At 41.9% G+C, this 27,301-nt stretch overlaps 1 protein-coding gene across 1 annotated transcript in view; it reads left to right on the forward strand.

The window, feature by feature from the left end:
* Dnah14 (dynein axonemal heavy chain 14) overlaps window positions 1-27,301 on the forward strand; it is a 243,864-nt gene that overhangs the window by 133,830 nt on the left and 82,733 nt on the right. Inside the window, exons 45-57 of the mRNA XM_075987370.1 lie at window positions 1,745-1,903; window positions 3,285-3,417; window positions 5,340-5,401; window positions 6,443-6,624; window positions 7,919-8,047; window positions 9,852-9,989; window positions 11,479-11,646; window positions 13,204-13,374; window positions 17,031-17,198; window positions 17,907-17,999; window positions 23,079-23,276; window positions 24,647-24,808; window positions 26,481-26,672. Coding sequence (XP_075843485.1) covers window positions 1,745-1,903; window positions 3,285-3,417; window positions 5,340-5,401; window positions 6,443-6,624; window positions 7,919-8,047; window positions 9,852-9,989; window positions 11,479-11,646; window positions 13,204-13,374; window positions 17,031-17,198; window positions 17,907-17,999; window positions 23,079-23,276; window positions 24,647-24,808; window positions 26,481-26,672 — 1,955 coding nt within the window. The remainder of the gene's footprint in view (window positions 1-1,744; window positions 1,904-3,284; window positions 3,418-5,339; window positions 5,402-6,442; window positions 6,625-7,918; window positions 8,048-9,851; window positions 9,990-11,478; window positions 11,647-13,203; window positions 13,375-17,030; window positions 17,199-17,906; window positions 18,000-23,078; window positions 23,277-24,646; window positions 24,809-26,480; window positions 26,673-27,301) is intronic.

The following is a 27,301-nucleotide window of genomic DNA, read 5'->3' on the forward strand; positions in this document are numbered from 1 at the left end:
GAAAAAGGAATGCTGAAGCAGCCAGTGGGACTGGCCTGCAAGGCGTTCTCAGAACGGTTTAGAGCTGCTAGCTAGGCACAGCTCCAGCCAAGGCTGCTTTGGCGGAGGCATGGAGCTCCTAGTAACACTGCTAAGAGGGAGCCGAAGATACTCACTGAAATCTACACCACCACCCAAGGCACCTTGTGCCTGGTCTTCAAATAAAAAGTCAGCTTGAAGATACTTGAAGGAGTTACAAAATATAAAACATGACAAGGCCAAGGCTAGAGAGATGGTCTGGAGGTTAAGAACACTTGCTGCACTTAACAGAGAACCGAGTTTCAATTCCTAAAACCTTCATGAAGGCTCACCACCATCTGTCACTCCACCTCCAGCGGATCCAGTTCCCTCTTCTGGCCGCTGTGCACACAGTGCAGACAGATGTCTAGGCAAAACAGTTACACACGTAACATACAGTAACACTTAAGTGACACGGGCAATTTAAGGAAGAATTGAGTAGAGCTGTTTTAAAAATTTGTATTTATTGTATGTGTGCGCATGATGTAGGTGTGCACACACGTGGATGGTGGGAGGGGCACGTGTGCTGTGGCAGCTGTGTGGAAGTAAGATCGATCCTCATCACCACCGCACTGGTGAAGGATTTGTTTTAAATAACACTAATAAAAACATGTTGGCTTAGAAGAATCTCTAAAATTCACTAAAAGTGAGGGATGGAACAGAATCTACATGGGAATTAGTAGTTAGAAAAGGCAGGAAGCAAAGCTGCTTCTATGCAGCTATGGCTCAGTGTGGTGTCTCTGTGTGTGCTTTGAATCTGTACTGTTCGGCTACTGTTTACGAAGAAGAAGAATAAACAACGGATGAGTAAACACGGCTGACCAACTGACAGTTCGGCTGTGCGCTGGTGTAATGAGGAAAGAATTAGGATACAGTTTCTTTAAAGGGTGTGATACAGGGCAGAGAGTAAGGGAGCAATCTCTGGAGCCCACGTAAAGGTGGAAGGAGAGGACCAACTCCACAAAGTTGTCCTCTGACCTACACACACACACACACACACACACACACACACACTACAGTAGACAACAGTAATAATAAGGTGAAGTTTTAAAACAAGGATCAGGGTAACACTCTAGAGAGCAGTTTTGTTTGGTTGGTTGGTTGATTGGTTGGTTGGTTGGTTTTTGTTTTGTTCTATCTTGTGTGCCTGTCTGTCTGTGTTTTATTTCACAATGAATTGTCTGTATCCAACTGTTCTTTACTTTTGGAAATGTCAGTTTCCTGAGGTCCAGATAATAAGGTTCAAGGTTCATAAACACTTGTATGACCAAAACGTCTAGCAGAAAAGAGTCTGGATGACAGGAAGGGCAGCAAGAGAAACGGGGTTCTCAGTCTGCATGGCGGGAAGGGCAGCAAGAGAAGCAGGTTCTTAGGGCAACAGGCAGCCTTGGGAAGAGAGCTGCTCCCCCATCCTTCTATCAAGAAGGACTAGACCAGCAGGTTGGGGTAGGAAAGTCAACTGACTCTAGGAATGTGCACGATGTCTTGGACAGCTGAGCGTGCAGGAAGAGCAGTCTCTGAGGCCCATCAAAGACCTCAGGCACATCTAACAACACTGGCCAGTCTGTCCATGTCCACGTTGCCATGTACCATGCTAACTTGCCCAGAGAATACCGAAGAGCAAAAATTATTGGCTGCTATCTTATTCGAGGTCACCTGGAACTTACACACTGTTTTCCAACCTTAGGGACATCGTTACTGAATGACTTCCAAGGATCGAGTGACAGTGTGCTGAGAATGAAGGAGTGCGGGGAGTACGTGAACTACACTGCTACTCGGGACACCGTCTGCCTGTCTTTCCTCATGAGTCTTCTCCTGAAGAACTCCTGCCCTGTACTTCTGACAGGTATTGAAAAGAAGCAAAGGGATTTCCAAGTCAGGAAGAAGTTGAACAATTCCTGGGTCTAGCCATTTTTAAGTGAGAATTGACTAATCGGCCCTGCAAGTTTAGAAAGCCTGATTTCCACAGATCTACCAACAGCCTATGAGAGCCCGTTTTAACCAAGGACATTATAAGCTTGCCTATGTGTTCCTTGTCTTCCTTCTTCTCCACCCAGCTTCCCTTTTTGTTCTTGCTGAGTGGCCCAGCCTGTCATTAAACAGATGATCCTCCTGCCTCAACCTCCCAAGTGCTGGAATTATGGGTGCGCCCACCTCTCCAGACTTGGATGTTATAGTTTTTCATCTTTTCATTACATTAAAGACAAACTCTAGAAAGATACACACTGGATGAACCTCCACAGTCCAGAGGCCTTGGTCCTTAGAGGGCCACCTCTGCGAATTCCAAATGTCTAATTAAACTTAAGCAATTTGTAAAGATGCCATAAAAATTCTTCCAGCCTTCTACCAAAGGAGTAACTCAATACAGTTCTTGTCCGTTCTGAGTATTTATCCAACCCATTGACTAACAGTTTCCTGTCTCTGACCTGTGTTGTGTATCCCTAGAGGAGAATAATAGAATGTCCCCAGGGACACACACAAAGAAGTTCAGCAGTGTGACACTCAGATTACACACAGTCACCTCCAATTTGTCTAAGGAAACTCTTACATTTTTCTGTCCTGTGAACTTGGGAGTCATGAGTCCTTGTTCTGCTTCAGTAAGTTTATATTTAAATGCCACCTTAGACGGTGTTAGCACAAAAAAAAAAATTAAGGGAACTGGGTGTTGTGATATAGGTCTGTAATTCCAGTCCTCATGAGGCGAAGGCAGGAAGATTGTTGAGTTCAAGGCCTGGAGGTGGGATGGAGAAGAGGCTTAGGGTCTGCAGCACTTGCAGAGGGCTCAGGTTCATTTCCTAGCAGCTTCGTGGTTCAGAACCATCTGTAACTTCAGTCCCAGGAGAGTCTGCAACCTTCACGGGCAGGTGTCGCACATCGTGTGCGCACGCATACAGATACAGCACTCATGCACATAAAATGTCTATTTTTAATTGATTTTGCTTCATTTGGTTCAAAGAGTCTTATTTAACACAGTTCTAGTGTGCTAAGCAAGAAACAGTTGTGATGGGCTTGAATGAACATTAAATAAAAAATACAATTATCCCCTAATCTGTCTTTTGTAAGAATATAAATCAGACAGCTTGAAAGAAGTTTACATGAAGTTCTAATTAACTTCTCTCACCTTTAAAACAGAAGAACAAAAATGTGCTTTCCATGCCAATTCAAATGAATACATGTCTACTAGCTCATGCTAACATGTAGAAATGTGTAATGCATCTCCCCCTCAGGAGACACCGGTGTTGGGAAGACCACTGCCATCACGAAGATGCTTGACAAGCTAGAGGGCCGAGGAACATTCGATATAAAATTCGGGTCAATTTTAGGAAAAGTCCTGTTACATAATGAAATTAAAAGAACAAGGTATATATATATATATCAAACTTTTTTTGACTTATCTGGCAAAAATGTTGCCTTGATGAATGTGGAGTTTGTTCTTACAAAGCAACTTTTATATAATGATGAGAATTATTCAAATGAGGCAATAAGAAAAATTATTTTCCCAATCTCTCCTAATGTATATATATACACATACATACATACATGTTAATGGTACCCTCCATACCCATGTGATACACCTTGAAATCAGGCTTCTCTTATTTGCATTCATGAGCAGACACCCATTTATACCCACCTCATTCTCAGCCCCTGACACCTACCTGTCTTTTTGCTTCCACGAGTTGAGCTTTCTTCATATTCTCAGTATATTGGAGGCTGTACAGAATTTAATCCTTCTTGCCTGGCTTAGTTCACTTTTTATGGCAATAGCCTCTTGTTTTAATTAATATTCACTTGTATTATATTCTTTTTGTTTTAATTTTTGAGATTTTGTATTTGTGTAGGGTGTGTGCATGTGAATACCAATGCCTACAGAGCCCTAAAGAGAGCTCGGTATACCCTGAAGCTGGAGTTTGGGGTCATTATGTGCTGTTTGACGTGAGTGTTAGCTACCAAACTCCAGTCCTCCAGCACAGGCTTCTCTCCAGCCCCTGTAATTACTTCTGCCTTTTTCTTTCTATTCAGGATTGCAGTGTCTGTTTGGAGTCTTGTGATTCCAAAAGAAAAATGAAAACTAGTTTGAGTTTTGATTGATATTGCATTGAATTTGTAGATCATTTTAGGCATTATAAACATTATAACAGTATTGATTTTTCTAAACCATGAATACTGGCTATAGTTTCAGATATTGTGCAACTTTTCAGCTTCATTATGGTTTTCAGTATCGATTTTTTTACTTATTGATTAATGATTATTATAGCCTTTGTCCTTTATTCTATACTATGCTGCCTCAGATTTTATTGTTTGTATATGGTGGACCATCCTTACATCCCAAGGATAGATCTCACTTGATCATGAAGAATAGTCTCTTTCATGCACTGTTGAGTTTGGGGTTGTAAGCTTTCTGTTGAAGATTTTTGTATCTGTATTCCTAAGTGATAGTGTCCTGAAATTCTCTTTGTTTACAGATTTTTTTCTGGCTTTTTTAATCTGCTCAATGCTGACTTTATGAGATGGGTTTGGAAATATTCCTTCTACATTCATCCTTTTGGTAGCATGTGGCATTAGCATCCATTCTTCTTTAAATAATGAGTAGAATGCAGTGTGAAACCACAGTTCTGAGATGCTTTTTCTCTAATGGCCAACTTTTTGTTACTGATTAAATCTTTTTCCTTATTGGTTCACCCTAATTTTCTGTTTAGAGGGAAATCTTTACTTTTCTCCAGAGTGTTAACAGATAGGTTCATTCCTTTAAGTCAGATATACTTGCATTTATTTTTAAATATAACTAAGTTTAGAACCATTCATTTTATATAACATAAAATGTAACTATAAGCTATTTTCCTCCTGGAAAAATGCACCTCAGATAACTCACAAAGGTTTGCATAATATCTGCTTGTTGTGATAGAAATAAAGCATCTGCATCTGAAATATGAAAGGACTTTTTACAAGGAGCTTGTGCTTATCATTCTGAACTTTGTCTTCCTCTTCCTAAAAGGAAAATATAATCCTGTTTTGCAAATAAAAAATTCTGAAATAAGACACATTTCTAAAACTAAGTCTCACATTGTTAAAATATTAGAGAAGCATGTTTTTTTGTTGTAGCTGAAAATAAAGTGGCAGGTGGAAGAGGGCTTAGGGCTCTAGCAGTGCGAGCAGCAAAACAATTTTTTCGTGTGGGAAATCGAAGTAAAAATCGATGACATGCAGTTGCTTTGATTAGACTTTATCACTACAGCTAAAATGATGAACTAATTTGTGGTCCTTTATATGTTTGGTCCCAACAGCCTAAGGCAGAATATCAACATCTTGATTGCTGAGACCTACAAAGCATCACTCGGAGGTTTTGGTAAGTGTGCAACCCACGGGGTCAACCTTCTCATTCCCTACTGTAAGAAATCATAAAGTCATAGCTAGAATTTCTTTAATCCAGCACTTGGGAGGCAGAGGCAGGTGGATCTCTGTGACTTCAAGGCCAGCCTGATCTGCAGAGCTAGTTCCAGGACAGCTAGAGCTGTTACACAGAGAAACCCTGTCTTAGAAAAAATAGAAAGAAAGGAGAGAGAGAAAGAGAGAGAGAGAGGAAGAGAGAGAGAGAGACAGAGAGACCTGGAATTGTTCATTTAAAATACAACCTGTTGGAAATTATCCAGAACCCACTCAAAACTCCTGAAAAGGTACAAGAGGCTATGGTGGAGAAGCCCGTGTGCGTTCACAGGTGAGTCCTGTCAGCCTGGTAGAAGGTGCTGTCTGGTTGCTGCTTCCCTGATTTTCAACACAATACAGGAGAAAGTCGTGACTCTGCAGCTCTCAGGCCAGGACTCCTGACAGCAGACACATGAATGCCAGAGGGACTGTGGGATCCCAAACCACTGCAGCAGCATCCTCTGTATCCCTCAGAATGAGGCTTGCCCTGGAACAAGACCTGCATGCTGCTTTCCAGTCGTTCAGTTGGATGTCTCTAACATACACAAACGAGAAGAGGGCTCCCTCAGCTTTCACACCGCTGCATGCACTTTGGGTTCTGACACACAGTCTACAGTGAGAACTCACAGAGCCATTGCAAGCTGCGGTTCCTCTTTGAGCACTGTCTTTAAAAGAACAACAATAAGATAGAATTGCTCATTTCAAATTTCTTAACACCCTAAAATAGAGCAAATCTTTCTTTTTTTTTTTTTTTTTTGGTTTTTCGAGACAGGGTTTCTCTGTGGTTTTGGAGCCTGTCCTGGAACTAGCTCTGTAGACCAGGCTGGTCTCGAACTCACAGAGATCCGCCTGCCTCTGCCTCCTGAGTGCTGGGATTAAAGGCGTGCGCCACCATCGCCCGGCTCGAGCAAATCTTTCTTAAACTGCCCTAAATTTATTTCTCTTTTTGTATTTGGCATTGTAGGTCAGAGTACAAGGAAAGTAGAGATTAAGAATGATGAAACTCCAGTTAAAAATGACAAAGGAATTATAGTCTCTACAATAAACTTCACCACCAACATGACAGCCACCAAAACCAAGGAGCTGATTCTACGGAAGTTAGTCAGAAGGACCAAAGACATACTTGGAGCCCCGAAAAACAACAGGGTAATAAAGCCCCTCTAGGCTGTCCGCTTATACAAATCAAGTAACAAATTGGTTTGTTCTTGTTAGTAAGAAGGAAAACACACACTCCTGAGCATTGTTTAAAAATGCCCTTAGAATGGGGACTTTGATTTTCAAGCCAGTGTATTCCTCTTTCAGTGTGATGGGTTTTCAGGGCGAGAATCACTAAGACCAGCAGAATTTGCCGAAATCTGCATGAAGGTTGTCTGGAGGCTGAGCTAGCTGCTGGTGCTTGGTAGCTGTAGCTTCTTGCTCGTTTTCTTCCACTGCACAAAGCTCTAACAGAAAGAGGAGCTTCTAGAACTTACAGACTCGGAGCAGGCATGAAGGGAATGACTTATGGGAATCCGGCAGGCACTGGGTGGCATCTCTCCTCCAGTCTGTTTGGCGTGAATCAACTGCCCATTTATTATCTGAGTGACAATTGGAATTTACGATCACTGACTTCCATTCAACAGCCCCATGTTAGTTCACTGTCAAGAGATTTACAAGAATTACAAAGAGACCTACACAGGGCCCCTAGGAGTCCCTGCTCACAATGCTGGGTTACCTTTAGTAGGTCTTCAGTATTTGCTTCAGATTCACCGAAGATAACAGATAAAACTGATCTTTGCCCACATGAATAAAATGCAGTTGAGAAACATGACTGCCAGTCTATGTTCCAAGAGGGGAAAACAGTGTTTTCCTAAAAATAATAATAACAGTAATAGTGACAGTTACAAATTGGGAAATTAAAGCAGCTATTTGTATTTTTATTTCAGAAAAATAAACACAAGCAAGAGATTTCATTGCATGGAGATTATGATCAATACACTTAGCAGTATAATATTGTCCTAGGTAAAAAAAAAGTAATACAGATTTAAAAAGTGGAATATGTTTCTGAATTTTCTTTTCCAATCATGGTACATATGAAATAGGAAGGCTAAATCCTACAACAGGGCCTTGCCAAGAACAAGCACACAATAAGAAAGGGCTTAGTGAGCTGCACATTCAGAAGCAAGAGCCACAGTTAGTTAAATTGCTTTATCAACACCAAAACCTTGCCTAAGTATTATGCAGCTGTGTCAGGACCAAGGGTGGATAGTTTCTGTGGGTTTGAACACTTGCTGTCTTCTAAGACCATAGCTTCAAAATAGATTTGATCTTCTTCAATTTTTAATTTTTAAAAAGCAGATTATTGCATATCATTTTGTTCTTGAACAATAAGATACTGGTAATTCAGAATTTTTCAAAGGGTATACTAATTAATACTTTTAAACTTTTCGTCTTCCTTAAGATTGTAGTATATATTGATGATTTGAATATGCCTGTACCAGACACAAGTGGAGGACAGCCACCCCTGGAATTGATCAGACAGTTATTAGAAATGGGTGGGCTTTATGATACTGAAAGAAACACATGGAAGGTACAGTATATACTAAGATTTTTTTTCCTCACTAAATATTGTTACTAAATGCTTACAGCAATGTTGAGTGATGAATTTAGACAGTGTTCATGTTGAAATCCTGTTCTGGTTCCTTCTCTGGAAATCTCTGCCCTTTGTTCCAAAACTGACTCCACCAGTCTCAACTGTCCTGTTCTCATATCTTTCCTCCGTGAGATGAGACGACAGTGTTGCAAAGCTTCATGTCTCAGGCAGACTTAAGCTAAGGTCCCAAATGAATCACGCTCGCTAGTGGGTGGCATTGGCTCAGACACTAGCCCGACTGTTCAAATCACCATCCACCTAAGGCAGAGAGGAAGAGTGCAGCCCTCCAGAGAGAATCTGAGAGAGATGGAGGAAGGAGAACAGGAAATGGGTCCTGGAATACACAGCCTGGACAATGGCCCTAAAATGACCAGAAAATAATCACAGCAGGTCTTTGGTGGGATATCTGCAGCCCCAACATGGACATGGGAAGGACCAGGGCTGTCAAAAGCACCCCATTGGGATAGATTGGGTTCTGATCTGACTCTAGCCACCAGCACACCACCGCTGTGGTTTTGTGGTGAATCAGGATCAATATGATGTTACTTCGAGCATCTTCTCATCCCAGGCCAGACCTGGCCCCAACAGAGATACATTCCTGTGATAACTCATTCATCAACAGCATCTTCTTTGCTAGCCTCAGCAACCTGTTGCTTATTTCCCAATGACCTCTTGTTAATTTTAATTTACATAGTATCAGTGGGCATTCCTATGGGTACAGGGTGACATTTTGTTATATTTATACAAGACTTAATCATGAAATTTGAGCAATTAGCTCATGAATCACCTCCAACACTTATCATTTCCTTTAAGTAATGATATCCCAAATTCTCCCATCTAGTGATCTGGGGATGTATGGTAAGTTGCTATTCACTGTGGTTACTCTAGTGCACCTTATAACTTTGCTCTGTGGTCTATAACTGGTCATGTTGTCGACTACTCTGCTATGCTGAAATTTCTTGTTTGGTATGATCCCACATGTCTACATTAGTTTTGTCTCTTATGTTTTTGAACTTCTTTGTCCAGACAAGTGTTGTGATGTGTTTCCCCATGTTTTCTTCTGTAACTGGATATTGTTCATATGTTTCCCAGCCACCCAGACCCAAATAATCACACAAAAACTGTATTAATTACAACCCTGCTTGGTGGATGGCTCAGGCATCTTAGTAACTAATTCTTACATCTTAAATTAACCCATTTCTATTAATCTACATATTACCATGAGGTTGTGGCCTACTGGTAAGGATCCAGTGTCTTTCAGCTACATGGCATCTCTTTGACTCTTCTCTCTCTCTCTTTCTCTCTCTCTCTCTCTCTCTCTCTCTCTCTCTCTCTCTCTCTCTCTCTCTTTCTCTCTCTCTCTCTCTGTGTGTGTCTGTTCTGATTTCCCATCTGGCTTTACTCTGCTAAGCCATTGGTCCAAATAGCTTTACTCATCAACCAATAAAAGCAACACATATACAGAAGGAATCCCACATCATTCTTCTAATAGATTGACATTTTGAAGTGACTGTCATTTTTTAAATGGAATGTTCCTGATGGCATTTAGAAAGCCAGCTGGAAGTAATTTATCTTTTATGACAGGTTCCCTGTAAGAACACAGGTTCTATTACCATTATAATTTCTGTTTTATAATAAATAGTATTCTAAATGTTTGCCTAAATTCCTCTGTGTGGGGTGGGAAAATTGATATATTTTTACTTTTGGCAGATGTATTCCTTTTTTAAAACTCTTCCCACAGACCATTCAAGATCTTACTATAATTGCTTCCTGTGCACCTTCTGCCAGTGGGAACGATGTCAGCCCTCGCCTCCTCAAACACTTCTCTCTGCTGGTGCTGCCTCATCCTCCACAGAGCGCCCTGTATACTATCTTCCGGGTAATGCACCTAGCTTGTTTCTCCCTCCCTCTCTCCCTCCCTCCGTCCACTGGAATAGCACCAGGTTCTAAAGAATGCTATAATACTCTACTATACTGCTTGGTTTTTGTCAACTGGACATAAGCCTAGATACCTGGGAAGGGCAAATCTTTTCTTTGTGCATGTGTGATGGTTGAAATAGGGTTTCTCTATGTAACCCTGACCAAGCTGGAACTTACTCTGTATGTAGGCTGGCCTCAAAGAGCCACCTGCCTCTGCCACCTAAGCACTGGCATTAAAAATTAGGCATTATCTTGACTGGTATTGATGGGGGGGGGCTGGCCCACCGAGAGCCCAGCCCATGGTGCATAGTGCCACCCCTGGGCAGGTAAACATGGGTGTATAAGAAAGTAGGTTGAATAAACCAAGAGAAACAAGCCAATAAGTAGCACTCCTCCATGGCCTCTGTGTTAGTTCTTCCTCCAGGTTCCTACCTGGAGTTCATGTCCAGCCTCTCTTGAATAATGGCCCACAAGCTGTAAGATGAAATACATCCTCTCTTTCCTATCTAACTCATTTTCTACTGGGGAAGAAAAAAAGAAGATATTCTAAGGAAAAGTCTGAGAACTTGAAAACACTAACACTGAGAAATTATTCTTGTCTTTATCAATTTTATTTCTCCTACATTTTCTGGACTATTCCAATGATTTTTCTCTTAATACTGAAATCACAATTTAGCGTTTATACGAAGTGCTGTGGTACATGTCTAATGCAATCCCAGGACTTTATTCTGCTGACTGAGTTCCTGCATCTGGCATGGGCCCTTTAAGCATGAGCACTCTTAGTTCTGACCTTGGTGTCTTCTCCTAGGAGGCGGGATTTCCTCTGCCAGCCTGGCACACACATTTGCTTTCTTCCAAAGCAGTTTTCTTTCCGGTGTGGCCATGCTCTCCTGCTGCATCAGAATCATAAGGGATCTGAGGAAAAATGGCTTTAAAAAAAAAAGGAAAAGAAAAATGGTTTTAATTTACCTTTAAACTTTATAAAGAAAGAAAATGTAAGATTAATTTTGAAGAAAGATACTATGTTCTATGTAATCTCACACATCAGATGTATAAACTTACACTATATTTCAATTTGAGCCATTTTTTCCACAAGGAATTTTGGACTCTCCAAAGAAAACCTATGTATTTGGTGGTCCAGACAGGGTAATGTTCTAACACCTGCTCTCTCAGTGAGCAGGGAGATGAGAGAGCACCACAAGTGTCCCCAAGAAATACACACCACCTGCCTCTAGACTACTAGGCAAACAGTAAGAGCTCTCAGAATGTCTGTTTGCCACACCCAGGGGTGCCTCTGTACTTATGCCACTACCCTGCCCAAGATTTTAACTAGGAATCATTTTCAGTGGAATTAACCCTCCATTGCAGTCCACATGTATGCTTCTTGGTAAATATTAGCTGTAGCCCATATTTAAATGTTTAACTGGACATAAATTTTCTCTTTAAAGGCTCACTTGGGAATGTATTTCTCCATCCATAACTTCGTAGCTGAGGTTCAGAGGTGTAGAGACCAGATTGTGCTTTGCTCCCTGGCGATATACTATAAAGTCTGCAAGAACATGCTGCCAACGCCAACCAAATGCCACTATATGTTTAACCCCCGAGACATGTTCAAGGTCGGTTTTGAAGTTAATTCTCTAGCTTATTTTTAGCACTTAAATTGAGATGCAATTGTGCTGCACTGAGTCTCTGTCTCCTGTCTCCCTCCCTGTTGGTACTGTCCACATGAGAAGGTGAGAAGGTGTAAGCGTGAACTTGCATTAGGAGCACAGGTCCATGGGCAAGAGTTGTGTGGCGTTCCTGTGACTGCACGGGAGTGAACCTATGTAGGTACTTTGTACATCTGCATCAATTTTCACCACTTTTACGGCAGTGCTGGCTCTCTGGCAGCAGCCATAAGTAAATAATTTTCAAACTTCAATGTTAAGAAAAAGAATTTAGCCAGGCATAGTAGCTGTGGTAGTTTGAATGTAATTGGCCCCCATAAGCTCATAGGAAGTGACATTATTAGGAGGCGTGGCTTTGTTAGAGGAGGTGATCTTGTTGGATGAAGAGTGTCACTGTGGAGGCATGCTTTGTGGTCTCATATGCTCAAGATACTGCCCAGTGTCTCAGTCTACTTCCTGTTACCTGCAATTGTAGGACTCTCAACTCCCTCTCCAGCACCGTGTCTGCCTGCATGCTACCATGTCCCACCATGAGGATAATGGATTAAATTTCTGAACTATAAGCTAGTTATAACAATTAAATATTTTCCTTTATAAGAGTTGCTGTGGTCATGGTGTCTCTCCACCACAAAAGAAACCCTAAGACAGTAGCACACATATTTAATCCCAGCACTTGAGAGGCAGAGGCAAGTGGATCTCTTGAGTTCAAGGCCATCCTGGTCTACAGAGAGTTCCAGGACATCCAAGAACACACTGACAAAACTTGCCTCAAAAAAAAAAAAAAAGAAAAAGAAGAGGAGGAGAAGGAGGAGGAGAAAGGAAGGAAGGAAATGAATAAAAGAAATAAAGGAAAGAAAAAGGGAAAATGAAGGAACAAAAGAAAGAAAGAGAAAGGAAGAAAAGAGAAAGGAAAGAGAAAGAAAGAAAATTTTAATATGGTATCTTTCTTCCCTTGCTGTAAAAGTTCAGCTGATTTGCACAAGAGTTCTTAATCAAAACAAAAATCAAAACACATCAACATTAGACAGTACCTCAAAACCAGGTATGGTGCTACCTTTAATTCAGTGTTCAGGAGGCAGAGGCAGAAAGATCTCTAAGTTCGAGACCAGCCTGTTCTACATGAAAAATTGTAGGCCAGCCAAACCTAAAGAGTGAGGGGGGTGTTAAAAGTCCCTCACTGTCACCTATGCTAGCAGCATTTGGCACCAGGCTGTGGCTTCTGATCCTGGCAAGTCTCTCTTAGATGAACCTGAGATGTTACCAAATCTCCTCCCACTAGGAGCCATTCTGTGGCAGGTTTCTTTGACTTTAACTTGCCCATCCCACAGAAACCTTCAGATTGTCATTTACGGAAGCTAATGGTTCTTACCTTGGAAAGTGTCTTCTATTTTTATAAAACATACACTCACAAAACTCAGGCTTTCATCTCACACAATACCCTGCTAATGTTGGTTATATATTTTGTTTTTTGTTGTTTTTTTGTTGTTGTTTTTTGATCCCACAAAGCTTCTACTGGGATTGATGCAAGCAGACAAGAGTGTTATCAACTCCAAAGAGATGGCTGCTAAGCTCTTAGTCCATGAAGCCAGCCGAGTGTTTCATGATCGTTTAATTGAGTCCAGTGAAAAAAGTCTTTTCTACCAGCTTCTCTCAAAGGAACTCCAAAACCATCTGCAGGTGTGTTCTTAAATGCATTTCAAGTGGAATTTTGCACACATATGCACGCGTGCGCGCGCGCGCGCACACACACACACACACACAAAATGTTGTTTAATGAAAGTCTCCAAATATGTCTATAATATTAATGAAAGCAACTTTTATCCTCTTAAGAATTGCATTCCTTACTTGACGATATCCAAGAGCACAGCTTGTGATATGCAGGAAATGATCAGTCCTTGGTTCCTTTGCTCATGATCCTGGCCTCTCAGATCCTCAACCCTGCTCCTCCCTCTCCACTGGCAGCAGAAATGCCACTGGAGTTGCCCAGGCTCCTCATCTCCCTTCACCCCTCTGGCCTTTAACCTCCTTGCTGTCTCTTTTAATGCCGATCACAGAGACAGATGTGACCAGCTGACCAGAGCTGAGTCTTGAGGCTCAATGGGCAGTGAGTCAGCTCTTCACGGCCCTGTCCTGAGACTCCTGGGGAGGATGTTAAGGGCCTAACAGCAGTGAGACAGAATTGTAGGATACAAACTTCATCCTCAGAACTCTACTTATATAGATGTGCACATAAACAAATATATGTAAATATGTGTCTGTATGTGAATATTTAAATATGCACATGTATATGTATTGTTCTAAGACCATTACAAAGTGATAGAGATTTTAAAAATTTTTACAGACATTCCAATTGCTATATTCTCTTCATTGGAATTATCTGCCTTTTAGTGTAGACACATCTTAATATCATTTATGCTGACCTATATCACTTCCATCCTTCAGTCTTTTTTAACTCTGTTCAAATATGTTGGCATTTAGGACCCCAACATAATGCCTTTTCCATCTCCACATCCACCAGCCTGTCTTCTCCCATCAATTGTCTCGAATCTTCTGCAGTCCTTCCCTGAATACAGGTCTTCCTTTTCCTCCGTGGAGCTGCTCTTGGGTCATGCTTTGGTGGCATCTCTTCCCCAGTCCTTTGCCTGGGTACTGGATATCCAGCCCTTCTAGTCTTCTCTGTCTTCCCTAGTCTCTGAGAGGCAGTGGGACCTGGGGATTTTAAACTCAGTTTCTACCCAAGTTCAAAGCCCAGGTCCTCCCCTCATGAGAAGTATACTTGAGCAAATGCCCCTCTGTGCCTTGGTTTCCTGATGTCTAAGTAAGGGCAGTAATTTCCTACCTCACAGGTCTTTGGTGAGGATGAGCAGCTCTAATGAAAAGAAAACATTTAGAACTGTTTCTGATACACAGTAAGTGATACATCTCAGCTATTGTGATACTGAAAAATACTCTTATGTCTACATTTGAAAGATTTATTTCTTTATTTATTATATGTATATGGGTGTCTCGTCTGAGTGTACATCTGCACACCAGAAGAGGGCATCAGATTCTACAAGATTACAGTTATAGATACTTGTGACGTCCCATATGGGTGCTGGGAACTGAACCCAGGATCTCATAAGAGCTGCCAGTGCTGGCCATCTCTCCAGCCCCCTACACTTTAAATGTAGGCAAGAAATTTGGTAGAAATAACCTAAACCTTAAGAGAGAGAGAACTCTATACCTATGTCATGCTGCCTGGGCACCTCACGTTCAGCATGTTGGAAAACGTTTCTCATCTGCATTCATTGACCCTCTCCAGCATCAAGATGCCCTGCCCTGGTATCGGCTTTAGTCTCCATGCCTCTGTGTATACCAGAAGTCTGAGTGTGTGCCCCTGTATTCCAACCAGAATACAACTTCTTCTCCACAGCCTCTGCCTTTATAACTGCAGGCCCCCTCCCATGGTTCATTCCTGGCCACTTTTCAAGACTTAGATCATGCACATCACACTAAGTTAAATAATGCAGGTTCCGGGTGGCCGATGACCACTATGAGTGAAGTCTAAAGCAGGTCCGGCACCCAGGAACAGGAAGATGGTGCCTCAGTTAGACAAGATGAAGAGGTCTTTTTCAGAACGGTTGGACATACTAATACATATTTGGGTTGGTAAATTTATTTAGTTTTTATTTCACATTGTCATGACTTTGTATTCTGTGCATATATGAAACTAGAATTTGTCAGATTAGTGTATGGATCATTTTTTAAATTCAGTGCATACTTTTAACCATGTGGTAACCTTTTCTGACCAATAACCAGCCTCCTCCGAGACTGTGACTCTCCTTTGTGTAAGACCGTGGGGCTTGTCTATCACAGACCTGCCTGAGCTCTTTCCAGTCTACATGCCTTATTAGGACAGAATCACTGATTTATTTCTTGATAAATCTCTGGAATTCAGCTTATATCTAGGATGAATGAATAAAGACTGAGTGAAGGGGTGGGGCTGGCCAGACGGCTCCGCAGGCGTGTTTTTCTCCTGCAAACCTGACAGCCTCTGTTCTAGGCTCAGGCGCACATAAAGGTGGAAGGGGAGAACCAACTCCCCCGACAAAGTCTTCCTCTGACTTCCAAATGTGCCCCCCACACACACAATAATAATCCATTTTGTTTTTAAAAGAGTGAATGACAGACTAGTCAATTGAAAATCAGAAGTGGCCCTGGGAGAAGCCACTGACCTCCCTGTAAGTGCGTGCACAAATCTGTTTTCACAGATGAGGAAGCAACTCCATGGGAACCAGGTTTTCTCAGCGGCCATCAGCCCTGTGGGTGGCAGAATTAACGACTGTATCAATCAAGGATATAAACTACTAGCATGAGAATTAACACTTAATTAACTGGTTGCCTTCTTTAGAGAGTGGACTGTGACTCTAATAATAGGGAACACGGTGCGTGAGGTGCTGTCTTAAGAGCTTTACACACCGTTTCTACCTTAATCTTCCTTCACAACAACTCTACGATGTAGGCAGTTATTATCCTCGCCTGACAATCAGTGCCGAGCAGAGCAAGGTTACGCAGCTGGTCAGGTGACGGCATCACCATCCAAACCCAGCACATCTGGTATCAGACAGCCCCTTAGCCATCATGCCTTTCTGTCCTTCTGTCCTTGGACCATCATTTGCTAAGAGAATGACTCCTGAACGTCCATCAGGAATTCCCAGCGGTGGGTAGCCAGTGAGGCGCATGCTGAGAACTACGGGAACTGGTGTGGACACTGCCTGCAGTCACCTTTAGCTCTGATAGCCAGTGCAAAGACCCCTGCAGTGGACAGGAGGCGAAAGGGCCAGACACTGTGGCTAGTTTTAGAGAAGAGGAAACTTGAGACTGTCTAATGAGGAAGAGTTAGCAGCCTTGGAATGATAGAGAACCAAAGGAGGCAAGTGTGGGAAGTCACAGGACTGGGATGGTCACTAACGGCTGACTGAGGAAGAACCCTTATTGCACATTGTCCGTGGAGCTACAGTTAGAGCTCTCAACCCAAGGGAGAATTTTTGGGCAGAACTCTATTTCTATCTATATTCTTGACTTCTGAATACTTGTATTTTATGAGAATCCTTAAAAAATATGATTTTGAGGAGGGGTCCACAAGCTTCACTTCCTGAAGGAAAACACATGCACACATACACACGTGCGTGTTCACGCACACACATACACAAATAAGAGCCTGAGTCCTAGGATCCACTGCTGGAATCTTCTATGACAGACAGATTGGTCTTAGGAAAGATAGGATTTCAATGTAAAGACAATGAAATCTTGCATATCAATCGAATGCTCACTGAGTTCTCTTCTTACAACAGATCCATTGGACCCACGAAAGCCTGATGAAGAACCCAAATGTATTTGTGGACTTCATGGATATAAACAAGGCTCACAGAAAGAAGATCTACCAGATTACCAATAACTACAACAAAATTTTCAGCATACTTAAAGAATTCCAAATGAAGTCGGGCACAACATCTCTGGAGGTAAAGCTACACTCTAGGAAAACCTGGGGAGTGCTAAGCATGTATATGTTTATTTGGGTGTACTTGTATAAATATATATCAGATATTTTCAAGGCTGTGTGCCTGAGGAGTCTTCCCTCTGGTTTTAAAGCAGACCATTAGAAACACACTTGTTTGTGGGTTTCGCTATTCTTTGTCTCAGTGGCATCTAATTGTAAAGATGGGGTGAGCTGAGGCTGTAGGGAACTGAGTAGCAGAGATAATGGAGTTAAGAAATGCAAGAGAATATAGCATCGGGATCCCGAGTGACAAACTCACCATGGCTGTGGCTCTTTTTGTCTTTTCCATGGCTGTAATGAGCAGAGACACACTGAAAGAGATGCCAGCCAAATCATAGACACCATGTGGAATTTCCTAAGTCTCCCCCACCAGCCACTGCCAGGAGAGCAACAGAAAAGCAACTTAGATGCCATTTTTCTGTCCTTCATTCTGTAAACTCAACCCCACAAGTGCCCGGGTCAGCTCACTAGAGTATTAGTAAAGGGATGAGTGAGCTCACTGTGAAAATTTGTCTTCTCTAAATATTGACATAGATTGTTAGCTGGGTCTTGGTCACCACCATGCCACTAAAGAGTCGTTCCCATTCCCGTTTCCTTGTACATGAAATCATAATGCACACTTGACTTTGCTAAACCTGTATCTCATTCGTTTGCTACTTTCTTCTGCTAGATGTCTCATTCAATTGTATTCTTCAAGGAAGCTATGGAGCACATTACAAGAGCTACCAGGATCCTCCGACAGCCAGAGAGTCACATGTTGTTGGTATGAATTTCAGTTTTTCAAGTGTTTTTAAGTTTGCAAACCAAAACCTCAGAAACTCCAGGAAAATCTACTTATTGAAGCTGTAGTCAAATAAACTATGAAGATCCCAATAATTGAGTCATAGAACAGGATCTTTGTCTTCATTGTTTGCAAAAGAAATTTGCTGGCACGGGGACATGCTATTTGTTTGGGAAAGGCCCTTGGTATGGCTAAAACAGATGTGTTTGCACCACACATAATGTATCCTAGCATTAATCTAACATCTGCACAGGTGGATCCTGGCTTTGAAAGTAGTATACCAGGTTGGATATTGAGTTAGACGCAGGAGCCATTACACAAAGATGTGTTTCTTATGAGAGTCAGTGACAGCTGAGTTAACAGAAAGTTCCAAATACTTACACAGAGAAAAGGTTTTAGAAAACTAAATAAAACCCACAATATTGGGACAGCAAGATAGCTCAGTGGGTAAAAGTATGTACTGCTAAGCCTGACAGCCTGCGTTTGATAATGAGATCCACATGGTAGAGGGAGAACGTACTCCTACAACTGCCCTCTGAGCTCTGCTCAGGTGGTGTCATGTCTGTGCATACACACACACACACATCAATAGATAAATAAATGTAATGAAACAGTTTTAATCCATGATATTTAGCCAATTGTATAAATTTATATTTTATTTATAACTTTTTTCTCCAAAAGAAGATTTTATCTTGCATGTAGCACACTAAATTTTGACTTAATCTTTTTTTAAATAGACATTTGAAAAAATTAACTAAAAAATATTTAGAATAAGAAAATAGAATCAAGAAACACAATACAAAATAAATCCACCACCATTCTCCCGCCCCCGCCACCTATTTTCTAACTAGCTCTCCCATTTATAATGGTGTCGCATGAGTGTCCCCCTTCTTCTGTCTGGGACTCCAGCCCGTGGACAGTGCTGCCTGCTAGGGTTGGTCTTCTCAAATCAACTAACCCAAAAACTTTCTCACAGTCATGCCCCAAAGTTTGTCTTCAAATTAGAAAATACCTTGGGGAAATGAAAGCAATTACACTATATGCCTAAAGCAGTACTTACAGGAAATTCTATAAGAAATCTATAGGTTTTAATGTTTATACTTAAAAATAAGAAAACTTCAAATCAATAGCCTAGATTTCTGCCTCAGGAAACTACAAAAAGAAAAGATAACTGATCCCAAGAGAAGCAAAAGGAAGAGAATAGTTAAAATGGAGTAGAAAAAGGCAAAAGCAAAGCAACTAAGGATTTCAGTGAATCCAAAAGTTGGTTCTTTAAAGGATCAAGACAATCCCTTGAGCTAGACTGACTCAAGAGAAGATTCAAGCTAAAATCAATAGCAAGGCTGTCCATGTCACTACTACCATTACAGAAATGGGAGGGGCCATAGGAAATAGTAAACTAGATCGCTTATACAAAAGGGGCGTTTCCTAGACAGACACTGCCTTATCTCCTTTTCTGTTGCTGTGGTGACAGCACCTTGACACAAGCAACGTAAAGGACAAAGATTTCTTTGGGCTCGCAGTTGAAGGTACAGTCTATCACAGCAGAAGAGTCGAGGCAGCAGGGGCTTGAAGCTACTGGTCACATGACATCATACTCAGGAGAAGAAAACGAGGGATGCAATCTCGTTGCTCAGTTTCCTCTCTCCATGTACACAGTCCAGGATCCCTGTCGGGGAAGACTCCTGTGCACAGTAAGCTGAGTTTTCCTTCATCGGTTAATGTCAAGATAATTCCTCACCAGCACGCCCTGAGGCCTGTCTCCAGGTGACTCTAGGTCTTGCCAGGCTGAGAAGTAACATTGGCCATCACAGACACCAACATAAAAACTGAAGCTTTGGAAAGCCTTAGTGGGTCTGCCACAAAAAAGAAAGAAAGAAAAAGAGAAAGAAAGAGAGAGAGAGAGAGAGAGAGAGAGAGAGAGAGAGAGAGAGAGAGAGAGAGAGAGAAAGAAAGAAAGAAGAAAGAAAATTTAATTAGGAATTCAGAAACTTCCCACAAGGAAAACCACAGAATCAAACGGCTTCACTGGAGAATTCTAACAACTGTTTAAAGAAGAATTTATACCGATCGTTCACAGAGTCTTCAAGGAAATAGAGGAGGTTTTGCTCTCCAGTTTCTCCTTCTTTCTAGAAATACCAATAGAAAGGCCAGACAGAGACTCCAGTCCTTCTTGAGCAGGTAAAATAAAGCTCCCTGGGGTTTAGCTCATGGTGCCGGGTCCCAAAGAGTCCAGACCGCGTGGTCCCAGGTCCTGTCCTAGTTGGGACCCTTTGTTGTGTCACAATATAGCAATGAAGAAGCAGGAAAGCAAATGACCACATACAGAAGGGCCATCAGCATCCAGAAGAGGGGAAGAGATTTAAAGGAAGGACAAGGCTGTGTAATAACAACCGTTTTTACTGAGCTCCAGAGGAGTCAGTTGCCTCTTAAAAGCCATCTCTCTTCCCATAGTTCCACTGCTTAAGAGTTATAGTACTTTTGAGCACCACACTGTGGACCAAGCTTCTGGCACATGACTATATAGCAGACAAGCTGTATACAAGCCAGAGATGACTTAATAATAAGAAAACTACATATGTCTCTCTTGGGCATATTGTTGTAATAACTCTGAACATATTAGCAAACTAAGGCAGGTGATATATAAGAAGTATTTTATATCGAGCAAAAGTGAGATTCATCCCAGTAATGTGTGTCTAGTTCAGTGCCCAAAAGTACTTGAATATGATACTATATTTAAAAATTAAAAGCAAAACTCTCAAGTTACAAAACAAAACATTTAAAAATTCAACATTTATGATTTTTAAAAACCTTGCTCCATACAGAGACGTTTGTCAACCTAATTAAGAGCATCTATAAAAACCTTGCAGCTTAACAGTGAATTATTAAAACATTAACTCTAATCCTGAGGACAAGTGTGCTCCATCTCCCAGCTTCTGTTCAACATTATAATGAGGGTTCTAGCCAAAGAGTTGGGCAATAAGTAGGGGGTGGGCTTCAGAATGGAAAAAACGTATGTGCAAGTGTCTCTGTTCACAATTTTACATGCTCTTCCTTGGAGAAAATCACAAGGGCAAACAACTCAATTGAAAATAAAGAGATACTTCCCAAAAGTTTAAGAAAACATTCTCAGAATCAGTTCTCATTGGGGGAACCAAGCTGTGATGATACCAGCACCTGAGCGTTAAAGGAATCAATATCCTAAGGAGGGATCATATCAATTACCACATGGAGAGAGACCAACAGGAACTCTTGGTGTTGGTAGGAATGCAAATGGCACAGTCACATTGAGAGACGGTTAGGCAGTGTCTTGCAAAGCTAAATATAGTCTGGGTATGCAGTCTAGCAAGCATGCTTCTATATACACAAAAATGTATAGCCACACAAAAGCCTGCGTGTGGATGACTAAAGCAACTTTAACCATAACAGCCAAAACTTGAAAGTTACCAAGCTGAAACTCAACAGGTACATGATAACCTATACAATGTAATATCATTCAGAGATTAATAAATAAAGTAAGGCTAGAGAGTGGCTGGGTCAGTAGCGTGCTGCCCAAGCCTAAGGCATCTGATTCCCAGCACCTGTATACTTGCAATCCCGGCAAAGACAGGAGGATCCCTAGCACTTGCTGACAAGCCAGGCTTTCCTAAACAGCAAGCCCCAGTCCACGGTAGAAGACCCTGTCTCAAAACACAAGGTGGCCAGCTTCTGAGGAACAACACCTGAGGTGGACCTATGGCCTGTATGTGAAAGTACCCCACATGCACCTGTAAACCATGTGCAGCCATGAACACACACACACACATACACAACCGCCCCAACACACAAGCTAGTAGGCTGCAAAAGGACATGGTGAATCATGAATGCATGCACTAAGAGAAATAAGATGATCTGGAAAATGATATGCTTACATGATTCCAATTATATTCAGAAAATAAGATAGAACTATGGAGATGGTAGGTTTATCGGTGGTTGCCAAGAGCTTGCTCAAGAGGGAAGCTCCAACAGTTTTTTAAAGTGATGAAATTCTGTTTGATAATGCAATTATGAATACCTTATAATTTATGTCTTAGTTTGGGTTTTTATTGGTATGAAGGGACACCATGAACATGGCAAATTTTATAAAGAAAATATTTAATTGGGGTGGCTTGGTTATGGTTCCAGAGGTTCAGTCCATTATCATCACAACAGGGAGCATGGCAGTGTGCAGGCAGACGTGGTGCTGGAGCTGAGGGTGCTACATCTTGACACACTGAGTAACACTTGAGAAAACAGACTTCAAAGCTCTCCCCCACAGTGACACACTTCCTTCAACAAGGCCACACCTCCTAACAGTGCCACTCCCTTGGGGGCCATTTTCTTTCAAACCAGCATGGTATGTATTTGTCAAAACCACAGGGCTTCACAGCTAAAGACTGAACCTTAGCATTTGCAATTTTGTTCTTTTTGAGACAGGGTCTGGCATCTCCCAGGCCAGCCTTGAACACCAAGTGTAGCCTAGGTTGACCTTGAATTTATGATCCACATCCCAAATGCTGGGGTTACAGGGGTATACCACCTTGCCCTATTTTATGTGCTGTGGGGGAATCAGCCAGCGTTTGGTCCATGCCAGGCATGCATCCTCAGCTCAGTATCCACAGACGTGTGTGAGGTCATTTTATCACCACCAAAGGACATTGATTATCAAATAAAAGAAATACCTATCTAGTTTTATGAACAAAGCATCAGATACTGATAATGACATACTATTGGTTTATAAGTCCATTTGTGCTATTTTTCCGGATTATCAGTACAGTAAAATTTCATACATTTTAAGAGGCTATGAAGAGATTGAAGGCAGGTATTTGTCTTATAGTCTGAAGTATGCTTACTGTAAATATAGCTAGCATAAATAAAGAGAAAAGTACTTGTTGATTGATTCTCAGGATCGTGGGTGTTTGTGTGTGCTAGGAACACAACTCAGGGCCTTGTCCTTGATAAATGAGTAGTATTACCCTGCTCTAAATCCCAAACGCCAAGACTTTATGAATCAGATGTTGGATTTGTTTGTTTTTCACAAAGATTGGAATCGAAGGATGTGGAAAAGAAACTTACTCAACCTTAGCCTGCTATGTGGCAGAACACAAAGTCCACCAAGTGCCTATAGCTCACAACTCTGCCATCTCAGACTTCAGAGAAATGTTTAAGAAGGTGTTTATTCAAGCCGGCTTGGAAGGGACCCCCACTGTTGTCATGGTTACCGACTTACAAGAAGAGCAAGTAAGTGCTGATGCCCTTTATGTCCCCAAGAAGGTTCGTGTGACTGTGTGTGAGTTTTCGGGTTAAGCGCACCATTTCAGCGTCTGTGTTCTGTGCTTGCCCAGCCAAAGCCTACAGGCTGTGTTTGCAATCATGCCTTAGTCTGGAGTAAACAAACAGCAGTAGTGTTTCCTGCCTTTGTCATTCCCATTCTAATCGACAGATTGGAAGTAATTATGCCCGGTAGCAAAATCAGCAACTTCTTATCAGAGCTCAGTCTGTTCTCTGCCCACAGACATGCACAGATGTTTGTGTAACTTCTATGTGTTGTAGCAACTTTGGACACTTCTCTTTCTCTCTATCGGATGCTCCTTGCAGAATTGTTTTTTTACTTACAAGCAAAACTTCCCCACTATTTTGCACAAATTGTGTCCTTTTACCAAGTCAAAACATAACTAGGAATGTCACTGCACGTCATTTTTACTCCTTATGACCAAATTCCAGAAGATGTACGTGACTTGTATTCTGAAAAAAATATACTTTAAAATAGTATTTAAACCTTATCCTTCTTTTTCTCTTAATTCTGGGTTTCTGTCTACCAAAATTTTTTGGCCAGATGGCATATTTGAGAATAAATGAAGTTCCATGTCATCTGTCATATTTTATAAGAATCTAAATTTTCTACTTTTTCTGTGTTTTCTTACTTTCTCCAAATCTAAACACCCTGTTTCAGTAATCCCCTTGAGACTTACCCAACAGACTTTCTTTCTGGTTTCAAAAGATGCTATTTCTGCCATGCTTAGAGCCCATCATTCTAATTCCATCAGTGGTTTTATAGAAAGCCATCTCGGGCCAAAGGCTGAGAGGAACAAAGGTGTGGTGGTGAGAGACTTGTTCAAGTCAAAATAATACCGCCACCCGGCTAATTCTAGCTTTACTTCCTGGTAAAAGGTCCAGCTCACTGTCATGCACCCAAACCCAGGCATATAGCGTCTACTGAGCACCTAGTACATATCTCTCCAACATGTTTGAATTAAAGGGTGGGTAGCTGAGGCTTATCTTGATTAGACTAGACTACCACGCCAGCATTTGTGGTCAGTGGCCTTCTCACCCTTGATTGACAAGACTAGACTACCACATCAGCATTTGTGGTCAGTGGCCTTCTCACCCTTGATTGACAAGACTAGACTACCACATCAGCATTCGTGGTCAGTGGCCTTCTCACCCTTGATTGACGAGACTAGACTACCACGTCAGCATTTGTGGTCAGTGGCACCACATCAGCATTTGTGGTCAGTGGCCTTCTTTCCCTGATTGCTGACACTTTCTCAATTTGTTCAAAGCAGAATGTGTGATTTCTTCACCCCTGATTAATCTATGCTTCATTTAAGACATCATTTCTGGAAGATTTGAACTACATTATCAACGGAGGAAAGGTCGCTACTTTGTTTGAGAACGAGGAGCTGGATTCTATTGTTATGAGAATGAGAACCTTTGCTGAGCAGTCTAATTTCATGGATGACAGAAAATATCTACTCTCATTGTTCCAGAAGGTACTGTCTGTGTCTCGATTCACATTGTCATGGTAATATTAAAGCAGACCATATTTGTAATTTTGTACATGATTTTCAACTTGTATGTAATTCCCTTAGTTCATCAGATGAGTTTTTTAAAAGCTAAAACAATAACGAGCACCCCTTCACAGAGGCACATCTGTCCTAGGGAGCCCAAAGATGGACAGATCTCTGAGGCTGAATCGCTAATTTTTTTCTAAAATAAAACAAAAGAAAAAGCAACAACTGTATACAATAAAAAGGAAACCTCATCTCCACATTATTTCTTACATTGAGATTCCTTCCTTGAGGTTAATAAGGGTTTTGTTTTGGCTGCATTGGTATCAAGTCAGGAAAAGCAAGAATATTTCACCCAAAACTGATCAGGACATAAAATATATATGTAAAAACAGAAAAGCAATTGACCACAAACGGCAAGGGAGAAAGCGGTAGCAGGGGCCTCCCAAGCACAAGTGGATGGCAGCCCCAGGTCTCACAGGGCTGTGGGCTTTGGTCTGTCAGCCTTGATGAACCTGATGACTAAATACATGGTTTGCCTAAGGAATCATCTCGGGAAGATTTGAACTCTCTTACTGATCTGGGGAAAAGAGCTACCATCAGAAACGGAAGAACCACCTTCTTCGTTATAATATATTACAATGGTGATTAGACCATCCTTGTCTTTTAGCCGTGGCTGTCTGACCTTGGGTAGCCAAGAGTGGAGTGAATGATCACTGTAATTACTCAGCCCAGACAAAAACGTGTGCTGGGGAAAGGCCCCAAGTTCACTTATTTTGGGGGTGCACGCTTTTGTGTAAGGGAATTTGAAAATTAAACCTGGCTACCCACCTTTCCTTGACAGATGCTATAAGAACATCATTTTTTAAATCCAAGATATAGAATCACAGCTGATAGAGAACAAACCGGATGCCCTTACAGTCTTACTGTTTCTGATTTACTTGCTTATTTGGCAAATAGTTGCTTGTTACCTGGAGATGTCAGTAATTTAGGCCTGAGAGTAAAGAGAAGCGTGTTACCTGCTGGGGCCCCCATGTGGAAACAGAAGGAAAGAGCCTGGGTCCTGTGGCCACTCCAGCAAGTGCTCAGCAGCAGAAGCTGGGTTGGGTCTGAAGAGCAAAGGGGATCCAGGCAAACTCAAGCGGTGACCTTGTATTCACATTCTCATACAGGACGTTTGATCACACATGGCACAAAGGACTTGCTCAGCACACAAAGTGGCGTGTCGCTGAATGAAGTTTGGAATGCCTTACGGTAACCCACTAACTATAAGACCCTATCGTGGTCTCTCCTCTCTTGGTTTCAGCTCTAATCAATCTGATGCTGTCTTACTTTGAGTTTCTGTACAGTGCTAAAGGTACACACCCCAGACAAGAGTCGAGCAGTAGACTCTTCACTAAGTGGCCCCGTTCATGAGAGTTGGTCTGGGTCCGCCATCTGAAGATAATGGGGCCATTATAAGGGGCAGAAGGGTTCTGGGGGCTCCTGGTTTCCCTGAAAGAGCCCTGCTGATGGCAGACAGCATACCCACAATCAGCTAGTCTATTCGTTTAGGAAACAACTGAGACAAGTTTTCAATTGGGTTTTCGATATAGTATCATTTCCAAAATAAGGGATTACATTTTAACAATGTGTGTATTTCTATCCATTTCAGAGAGTATCTAAAAACCTGCACATTTTTATCATCATGAGCCCTGTAGGATCTAACTTCCGCCATTGCTGCAGGGTTTACCCCTCTATGATTACGGCCTGCACCATTGACTGGTTCCAGAGGTGGCCCGATGAGGCCCTCCTTCTTGTGGCCAACTCCTACCTAGAAGAAAAGTTGAAAGTGGAGAACAAAGTGGTAAGTGCCTAAAGCCCATGACCGTCACGGCTCATGATCGGCACGTGACCACACTGTATCTGAGCGGCAGTGCGGGGAGTGGGCATCTCTAAGCTCTGTGTTCACGAGCCCCACTTTTGTTGTGTCTTGTACCCACCTACTTCAAGGCTACCTAGGTTCTACACTGCCTTAGATGCCTCTGTTATCATCCTTCCGTGAGGATTCTGCAACCTTCCAAGGATTCTTTTCAAAAACTGTCCTGACAGCTGGGGCTGGCGAGATGGCCCAGTAGTTAAAGCGGCTGCTCTTGCAGAGGACCTGAGTTTGATTCTCAACTCCCATGTGGCAGCTCAGTCATCTGTAACCCCAGTTCCAGAGGTCCAGCGCCCTCTTCTGGCCATTGTGAGCCCTGAATCCACATGTTCACATGATGCACAGACACATATGTAGGCAAAATACCCATACACATAATCAATAACTTTACTGGATGGTTATGATGCATGCCTTTAATCCCAGCACTTGGAAGGTGGAGTCAGGTGGATCTCTGTAGGTTCAAGGCCAGCCTGGTCTGCAGAGTGAGTTCCAGAATAGGCAAGGCTACACAGAGAAACTCTGTATCTCAAAAAACAAAATCTCTTGGCAGTTTCATG

Source organism: Microtus pennsylvanicus, chromosome 10 (assembly GCF_037038515.1).
Source record: "Microtus pennsylvanicus isolate mMicPen1 chromosome 10, mMicPen1.hap1, whole genome shotgun sequence".
Lineage (NCBI taxonomy): Eukaryota > Metazoa > Chordata > Mammalia > Rodentia > Cricetidae > Microtus > Microtus pennsylvanicus.